General features: G+C 65.0%; 1 protein-coding gene across 1 annotated transcript in view; it reads right to left on the reverse strand.

The window, feature by feature from the left end:
- The window catches only part of RPH3A (rabphilin 3A), a 17095-nt gene extending 11500 nt beyond the window's left edge, over positions 1–5595 (reverse strand). Inside the window, exons 1-5 of the mRNA XM_026036712.1 lie at positions 5482–5595; positions 2526–2655; positions 2361–2447; positions 2132–2285; positions 1912–1953 (exon numbers count right to left, since the gene is read on the reverse strand). Coding sequence (XP_025892497.1) covers positions 1912–1953; positions 2132–2285; positions 2361–2447; positions 2526–2655; positions 5482–5510 — 442 coding nt within the window. The 5' untranslated portion in view covers positions 5511–5595. The remainder of the gene's footprint in view (positions 1–1911; positions 1954–2131; positions 2286–2360; positions 2448–2525; positions 2656–5481) is intronic.
- Between the last annotated feature and the right edge of the window lie 3696 nt (positions 5596–9291).

Below are 9291 nucleotides of genomic sequence, written 5' to 3' on the forward strand. Positions count from 1 at the left end.
GCCGCGCGCCCCTCCGCCGCCTTGCGCGCGGCCGCCGGCGAGCCGCCCCGCGCGGCCTCGCTGCCTGGGGGGAAGCAATAAGAGAATTATGAGGTGGCTTTGCTTGCATGAAACTGGCCCAGAGGGGTGGCTTGAGTGGCTCCATGCACCCAGGAGGAGGAGGCCTTGCAGCTCTGCACGTTGCAAGGCATTCAGTACCCGCAGGGCAGCACCATGCACCGGGCACGGCCAGGAAAACCRAGGGGAAGCCGAGCAGCAGGGAAAGAGGCACCTTGCACCAGGACAAACTTGCAGCAGCAAGTTGCTCCACAGCCCCCAAAACCGCAGGGAATCGCAGCCACGATGGGGACCTCACATCTTCCCGTTTTGTCCCCATCATCTCCCATTTATTAGAGCGACAACAACGACAGCTGCCTCTGCCTTCCATTTGCACCATCCAGCGGGTGGCCCCAGCGCATAARCCGCGGCCACACGCGCGAGGCTGCTGCTGCCCACTTCTCGGTGACAAATTGCAACCCGCCGAAGCGATGCGAAAGGGCCCGGCACTCACCTGGCGCGCGCCGGGAACGGCAGCTATAAATCTTTGTGCTGCCACAAATGGGAGATTTCTCCTTGACTGCGCTCGCGGGGTCGCCGGGCGCAAAGGAGCAAGAGAAACGCAACAGATTGCGGATGCAGCGGGGGGATGAAAACGCCCTGGTGGGGAAGCAGGCTTGGGAAACCTGGGCCTTGCCACTCACAAAAGCGGTGTAATATATTTCCCTGGGAGCCTTAGGAAGAATCGCTGGCATGTTATGAGCATGTGGATCACCAGCCTGCGGAGCTGTGAGAGCCTGCCCGGCTGGATGGTTTAATAAAGCCAGGCTTTAARGGCCAGCAGCTCGACAGCACCAGCTCCCCCTGTGCTTCGAGGGAGCCTTAATTAAGCGGTTTCCCCTCGCCCYGCTGCGCGGGAAGATGCCGCCTGTCCCTGGGCACAGCAGGAGGCTGCCCACGATCCCTGCACCGGCAGCAGGCCCGGCTCGGCCGGGCGCCGCGGCCATCGGCACGCAGAGGAAAACCCCACAGAAAACAGAGAAAAACCGCACAGAAAACGCAGAGAAAAACCCCACGGCCACCGCTGGCCTGCGGCGCGCACCGAACGCGGCCGCGCGGGCCGCCCGCCACTCTCGTGCCTGCCACGGCATCGCTCTGCGAGCCGCCGCGCTGCTGCACCGCGCTGCAACACCCCGGGCGCGCGGCTGCGGCCCCAGGCACCACTGCAGCTGTGCTCAAGCATCCAGAGGAGGAGGAGGAGGAGGAGGAAGGTTTCCAGGCAGGGGCAGCGGGAGCAGCTGCTGCTCCGGAGCCCTGGATGCTCAAACGCCATCCGCTTCGGCAACCCCAGGGCTCCGGAGCAGCGCACCAAGGGCTCGGCTGCCCCAGGCACCCACTGCTCACGGACCCCCCGAAGCTCCCGGGGAGGTTTTCCAAGGTCTGTCATTAAATAGCCAGGAAAATGCAGCAGAGAACATGCAAATCAGCGCGGGGAATAACAGCTCCGGAGGCGTGCGGGAGGTGGGAAGGCCCCAGAATAACTCCCCAGCTCTCGTCAGCGGAAAGACGCCCAGCTCCGCAGCCGCCTGCCCAGGAGGGACTGACATCCCCCAGCCCGGGATGAGATCCCGGGGGGAAGGGAGGCTGCCTGTTCCAGAGGCTTGGAAAAGCCCCTCTCCCGCATGCACCTCCTTAGAAAGGCCTCTTTTTCCCACCTATGGAGGTATTTGGCTCCTGCGAGCCCCGAGCCCTGGCAGATGAATGCCTGCAGATCCCACCCGCCCCCAGCAGCATCCACCAAAACCATCCCGGAGGGAAGGGAGAGCACGGGGAGCACCGGGACTGCAGGCGAGGGGACCAAACCTCCGTCCTTACCGTAGGAGTCCGGCTCAGCCGGGGGCCCGGCGCCGGCCTGGCCTTGGGAGCACGAACAGAAAGCGAGAGGCAGTGAAACACCCGCACAGGGGAGCGAGCAGCACCCATCGCACCCCTATCCGAGCCCTCAGAGGAGCCGCCGCGCGGGGACACCCTCCATGCGGCTGCACCCCGGAGGGTCCCTCGGCCCGGGACGAGGCGGCCACCTGCGCTCACCTACCTGGTGCGGGCGCGCGGGCCGCGGGCTTGGGCTGCGGCTCAGCCAGGCCGGGCTCGCCGCCCGTCCCCGCCTTGCTCCTGCTCAYGGGCATGGGCTGCGGCAGCACGTGCTTGGGCAGGCCCTTGAAGAACCAGGCGCCCGAGCGCTTCCAGACCTGCGGGGACAGCGCCACGTGGGCACGGGCGCGCGGGGCAACGTGGTGCCCGCTCGCCGCCGCCGCCGCTCTCACCTCCCGCTGCTCGCTGCAGATCTTGCACAGCCAGATGGAGCCGGGCCGGCTGTTGGTGCTCTGCACGCCGCACTTGGTGCACACGTTCTGCGGAGGGAGCACAGCGCCGCGTGGCCGCGCGCTGCCCGCGGTGCCCGCCCGCCCGTGCCCCGCTGCGCCCCTCACCTTCTTGCAGTCCTCGCAGACGACGCTGGCCGAGCCCCGCAGCCCCAGCTGCTCCCCGCAGAGGATGCAGCGGCTCACGCCGTCGCCGGCCACGCTGCGGCGCATGTCCTCCAGGCGGGTCATGAGGCGCCTGGCACGGAGGGAGCAGCGCGGTGTCGCCACACAGCGCCGTGCCGCGGAGTACCACGACACACGGTGCCCGTGACACACGGCATCCCGCCAGCAGGCACTATCCCCATTCCACCTGCAGTTCCCGGTGGAAGGAGGAGCCTCACCGGCTCCGCTCCCGCGCGCCGAGGCTCCAAAGTCACCCCCTCTTCTGCAAAGTAGCCTTTGACATCCATGAAACYGCTTCTTTTTCCCCACTCCAACCTCAATGAGGCACTGGAGTTGGGTGAGAAGAGACCCAGGATGGGTTTGGCCAAGGAGACCGAGCAAATTAATTGTTTTTCTCACTTTCTAATAACAAAACGGCTTGGCTTTATGGATATTCTTAGCCCTTTGAGGTAGATGCAAAAAGCCCACCCGAGAACCGACTGTACAAACACAGCTGTTTACTAGGAGGGTTTTAAAAAAACATAAAGGAAACCAGTTAAGCAAGTCCTGAAAGAAGAGCAGTCGCAAAAGCAGCTTGTGGAGCCCATCCAGAGGGAGCAGGTTGCTTGCCAAGCGCAGGAGATCTGCTGGTGAATTATACAGTCCGTTAGCCCAAAATCCCAGCCCTAAAAATAGCACCAGAATGGGGAAAAAAATGCATTATTTATGCTATTCAGAAAGGAAGGAGAAGGAAAGGAAGGAGGAAAAAAACCATGCAACCGCACAGGGGAGAACTGGAGAAAATCTCGCCTGCAGGGCCTCTCTCCCTCCCGTCGCAGCGTGACCCAAATCTGACAAAGCTGCGAACACGGCAGGCATTAAAAGAAAGCAAGACGTTTAAAAGACAGTTTCCCACATGCCTTATGACAGCTTCAAATCCGCGAGGCCTCTGCTGCCGGCACCTGCGGAGCGTTTTCCGTGCGCCGCAGCCAAGGCTGCCGCCGGCGGCACGCGGCTCCGCGCCACCCGGGCCCGGGGATCGCCCCGCTCTGGCAAAGACCCCTAGGGCAGAATCCCTCCTTGGAGGAGGGCTGTTGGTGGGAAGCCTCTCCCGGGGTTATGGATGAGGAGGGAAAACCGCACGGAGATGGGAGCGATGCGTTTTGGCGGCTCCGGCAGCAAGCGGCGGCTCTGCGACGCTCTGCGCTGCTGCAGCTCTGGGCCATTCCCCTTCTCTACCTGAAAATGGGCTTTCCAGGGGAAAAAAAAAGCAGCGTTTATTGAGAGTCACGGCTCTCCATCCTGCCACCAGCGCAGCACACGTAGGAGCGCGGCCCCCGCCGCGCTGCGGGCGCTCGGCAGCTCCCCGTTGGCAATCTGCAAGCCCAAACACACTGATTATAGAAACTAGAACAAATGGCACAATCAAAGCAGGAAGGAGAAACGCCTTTGCATCTCAAGCGCTGCGTTATTTCGCTGCAGAATCGTTCCCCGGCCCTCATTTRCTGCCAGGAAGGAGCCCGGACACCGGAGTGTTCATCCGGGGGGAGCAGCAGGGCCGGGCCCCCAGCTGCACCACTGGCTCAGCACGAAGCGCACGTGCCTAATTGCAGCATTTATCGGGCTAAAGAAACCAGGCTGCCTTCTGCTTCAAAAGCCTTCCTGGGAGAAGGGTGTGAGGAGCTGCAATTCAAGCCCATCCTTGTGGTTTGCATCCAAATTAACCACCTAAGCCCTCGCTTGCCATTGCAGGGCTCCAGGAGCCAGCGCCGCGTGTTAAACATTCAGGCCACGCTGCAGAAACGCGAGCGAGCGGGTTACAGGTGGCATCAGGAAGGACATCTTGTGCAGCACACGCTGCAAAAGAGGTGCCAGGGAGAAGGGCCTGCGAGGACGGGATCAAGCCACAGTTTATACGGGAGAGAGACATTAAAGTAAAACACAAAAGAGGTCAGCAGCCGACTCCGGAATTAAGCGGCGACTTGTGTCCGGGGGGAAATGGTGTGCCTTAAAGGTCTGAATAATAAAGTGATTTTTAATGGCATGAAAAGACAAGGAGAAAAAGCTGAGCTAGAGATTAAAAAGCATAATTAAAACCGCTAAAAACTCGGATGGGATTTTTGCCCCTGGCCCTGTGCAGGTAACTGAAGGCCAAAGGCTGGAGGAAGGAAGGTCTCCGGGGAGCCCTCCGTGCTGCAGGGAGGCAGCCGAGACCCTGCGGAGCGCCTGGAGTCCGCGGAGAGGCCGGGAGCTGCCGCCGGCCCGCGCCCCGCTCGGCACCCGGCTCATGTCTCCCGCCGCCGGGAATCGTCCCCCGCTCGGCTCATCCGGCACCACGTCCCGCTGCGCAAAGGGCGTCTCACGAACACCATCGCTTCCTTCCCGCGCGCCGGCAGAGCGGCACGGAAGGGCTGCCAGGGAAGGAATGCTCCAGGTACCCTCCTCGCCTTTGGAAGGCACCAGTGCTTTGTTTAAGCTATATTTACATTTATATTAACCAAATTCTTTTCTTTTAATGTGTCTCCTTGTGTTTTCTTGCCAGGGGACCAGAAAAGCCCCGGTGGTTGCAGCACCTGCCGGGCACCAGTCGCTGCATCCGACCAAGCCACGTGGGGCTGCTCCGGATGGGGCTCCGGGACAGGAAGGACCCAGAGCCRGAGCCTGCATGAGCCTAATGCAAAAAGCCAGGAGCAAAGCCGGGAAAGGTCGTTGGGAAGCCCTCTTTGAGAAGGGCCCGCTGCAAAGCTGGGTTTGCCACTCGCAGCAACTTCACAGCTATCTCAAGTGAAAGCGGAACCCGGTTATTCCCCAATCCCCGGTTATTCCCCAATCCCCGGTTATTCCCCAATCCCCGGCAGCAGGGGGCTCGGTTTGGGCTGCGGGAGCGATGAACGGGCGCCGGCCGGGGCCGCGGCCTTACCCGATGCGCTCCTGCTCCATCTCCTCCATCTTCTCGGCGCGGGCGATCACGCGGTTGATGATCTCCTTCTCCTCATCCGTCAGCTCCTCGCCCTTCCGCGCCCGCTCCGGCTGTGCGCCCCGGGCCGCCCATCCCGCCGGGAGCCTGCGGCCGGAGGGACCCGTGAGCGGGGACGGAGCCCCCAGGGATCTGCAGCACATTCCCAAGCCCTGGCTGCAGGGTCACCGAACGCCACGGGCACCGTGAAGCGCCCGCATGGGATACTCACGGCTCCTTCTCGCTGCTGGGCAGAGGAGCAGGGATGAGCCGGGAAGCATGGAAAGACAGGGAGAGGGATGAGGCGGGAAGTGGCGCCGGGGGAGCCGCCGGCGCCGCGGCCTTACCTGGCTCGCAGGGACATGGCGCGCTCGCTGGGGCACATCCACGGGTCCGCGCTGCCGCCCAGCACCGCGTCCGTCATCGCCGGCCGCCGCGGCCACCTGCGGACACGGGCGCAGGTTGCAGCGGGCTGCTCGCGTGCCACAGCCGGAGGCTGCAACGGCCGGAGCTGGCACCAGCCGCCGCCTGCTCCCGTGGCGCCCTAATCTGCCCCACGGAGCTGCCRGCTCGAGGCCCGGCCTCCCTCGCCGCCTCCGGAGAGGCCGGCGATCCCAGGGAGCTGCTCCRCGGCGCTTCCGCTCGCCCGGGCCCGTGCAGGGCACTTGGCGAGGAGCAAAGTGGCCCCGGCGGCTCTGCCACTGTGAAGCTTCGCCCGCAGGCAGAAGCTCCTGGTGGATCAAATCCAAGCCAAGATCGACACCTCTCTCCTTGTTTCCCAGCTTTTCTGGCAGAGGAAAACCCCCTGGATAAGCCCCACGCACGGACGAGTCAGGCTGATCCCCTGGCCAAGCTCCTCCCGGCAGGAAGGGTCCAGCAGGACGGAGCGGCTCGTGCAAAACCCCAGCACAAAAACAGCTCCCGACGTGGCGGGCAAGAGCCACCTGCCCCTGGAGCAGCTTTGCCACCTTCCTTCGGAAATCCCTGCTGGAGCTGCCGGCTGCGGGGACACCAGCAGCCCCACGGCGCGTCMGGCCGTCCCCAAAGAGGCTCCACTCGGCGCGGCGGCTCCCGGGCTGCATGCGGCCGTGCCCTGCTTGCCAACTGGCACCGAAGCGCCCGGCACGGGCGGACAGACCCGCTGCAGCTGCCCATGGCAGCCACAAACAGGRATCCGCTGGAGCAGCCTGCAAGCCAACGCGGCGGGGCCGCCCCGGGGACACGCGGAGGCGCCCGGTGCCCAGCGCGGCGCCCGGCGCGCAGCCTCGCTGCCCAGCCGCCTCAGCTCTGCAATGCAGCTTTCTTAAATATTGAAGAAGGCTGCTGCTCGCCACCACCTGCCCGTGCCAATGATGAGGTAATTTTTGCATTGACAGAGCCCGAGGCCGTTAAGCTGCTCACAAAATGCAGCTTTCTGGGGCAGCCCCTGCGTGGGAGCAGCGGCCGGAGCCCGAGCGGGGCTGCGATGCCGAGGGGAGCCGCACGCTTCCCAGCCGCCCTGCTTTGCATTGCCTGGCACGGGAAGCATGTTGGGAAGTTCAGGAAAAGCGTTACGGATTGCACTTTGGAAAAGAGCCCACATGAGATACTTATAAAAAAAAAAAAAAGGAATAAAAAGGCAAAAAGAAAGGAGAGAGCTCTCGGTCAGCACGTGCTTGTACAACCAGCAGTGCAAAGAGTCATCTGTGGGCATCGGATGTTTCCAGCAYGGAGAGGCAGGTCCCAAGGGCCCTTCCCTTGGCCCTCCGCTCCTGGCCCGAGATGGGGAGCTCGGGAGCTGGATGGCAGCAGATCCCATTCCACTCGTGCCGGCACTGCAGGAACGTGGGCTCTGGGAAAGCTACCGTCGAGAGGGAGCGCCCGGCGCCTCCTCCTGCACCCCTGGCACCAGCGCCTTGGGCAGCTGCAACCCGCGGMTAAACCGCAGCCTGCAGACAGACCACGGTGGCACCTGCGGCTGCAGGAAACGCAGGGCGGCACCTGGCCCTGCAACCCACGGGATCCTCCCGGGTCGGGCACCCGAGGGAAAAGGTGCAATCGTAAAACGCAGCAGGGCCCGCAGCGACGCAGCTCCCAGCGCGCTGGAAACCGCCCGTGTTGCGGCCTCGGCGCCCCGGGCGCCGCCGCTGCTGCAGCGGCGCGACGCCACGAGCCCCGGGCGCTCGGGGGCCGCTCCTGCGGCGGCTCCGGTGCCGGCTGAGCCACGGTGCCAATCCACAGGCTGCTTAGCAACCGCTCCCGGCACACACGGCCCGAGGCTCCGGCACCAGGGCACTCGGCAGCTGCTGCAGCCTCAGGCACCCACAGAGGTGCCAGGCACCCATGGGTGCCCACAAGCTYCCGCTCACCCTGCCCCGGGAAGGGGGCAGCACCCTGCGCTCCTGCCCATGGCTCTGCTGCAACCGCCCAGTTGTTAATTAGTGATTAACACCAGGTAATTAGCACCAGCCGCAGTGGCACTGTGGTCAAGAGGAACGCTCACGCTCTGGGGACCCAGGCACTGTGTTGGAATCGCTGGGGCTCGTCCGGGTGGACAGTCCCCTCCTCRGCTCCCCAAGTCACTCCAAAGTCAGGTGTGGAGAGAAATTCGGCACAGTCAGATCCATAAATCCATCCCCCTTCCCGCTTTTCCAGCGGGGGCTCTGGCACGTTCTCCCGCGGCCGCAGCGGTGCAGTGGGTGCAGCAAACGCTCCCGGCCCCCTGCAAGGTGCTTCGCACCCCCCCGCGCTGCCCCAATCCCACCCGCTCCTCCGCTTACCCGCGGAGAGTGGAGGGGGCAGCGCAGAAAGCAGGATGGTGAGGAAGAGGAGGAGGAAGAGCGGAGCCCGCGCGGCCCGGGGGCTGCACCCGGCAGCTTCGGCAGCTCCGCTCGCTGCCACATTTGCTGCAGGGCTGAGCCCGGACACGTGCCCGGATACGTGCCCAGAAGCGGCAAGGGAAAGCGGCTCCGGCGAGCCGGGATGCGGCTCCGGCGGGAAGGGCTGCGCCCGGCAGCAGCCCCGCCGCAGAGGGGAGCAGCTCCGCGGACCCCGCCGGCTGCGCCATGCATCAGCACACACCCCCCGCACCGCCACATTAACGGTATTTATTTCCAGGCTAAGCTGCAGCCCGGGCTTTTGATACCAGTAATTAAGGCAAATGGCTCATCTGCTCCCATCCCCGCGTGCCCGGAGCCAGCTCTCCAGAAGCCCTTTAGGAAGGGATATTAATTTTTCTCCCTCCAGCAGCCGCCCCGGGAGCCGGGACGAGGCCGAGCCCGCAGCCGCAGCGGAGAACCGGGCCAGCACCGGGGCAGTACCGGGGCAGCACCGGGGCAGTACCGGGCCAGCACCGGGGCAGTACCGGGCCAGCACCGGGGCAGCACCGGGGGCTCCGCTCGGTGCCCGCGGGCGCCCGGGCTCGGCCGCCAGGCGCGAGGGGCACCGCGAGGCGGGGGCCGCTCCAGAACCAACCCGGGGGGCAGCCCGGACCCCGGGCGGCTCCGGAACCCCGCTCCGCACCCCGGGCGGCCGCGCTGCCCCTCGCCCGGTTGCTCTGCCCACCCCCGGGACAGGGCCGGCTCGAAGGGGTCGCGCTGCCCGCCGCGGCAGCCCCCGCTGCAGGGGAAGAGCCTGGGGCAGGCGGAGGGGGAGTCGGTTAATTCCCGCGGCTCTCAATAAGCCCGAGGGGCTCCCGGGCAGCCCGCACGCGGCGAGGTCCGAGCGAGCCGGGGGGCTCCGGCGCGGCCGCCCCGACCCGCGGCGGGGCCCGGAACCCCCCGGGGACACCCCGAA

The sequence above is a fragment of the Nothoprocta perdicaria genome, unplaced genomic scaffold (assembly GCF_003342845.1).
Source record: "Nothoprocta perdicaria isolate Ctin4 unplaced genomic scaffold, notPer1 scaffold_185, whole genome shotgun sequence".
NCBI lineage: Eukaryota > Metazoa > Chordata > Aves > Tinamiformes > Tinamidae > Nothoprocta > Nothoprocta perdicaria.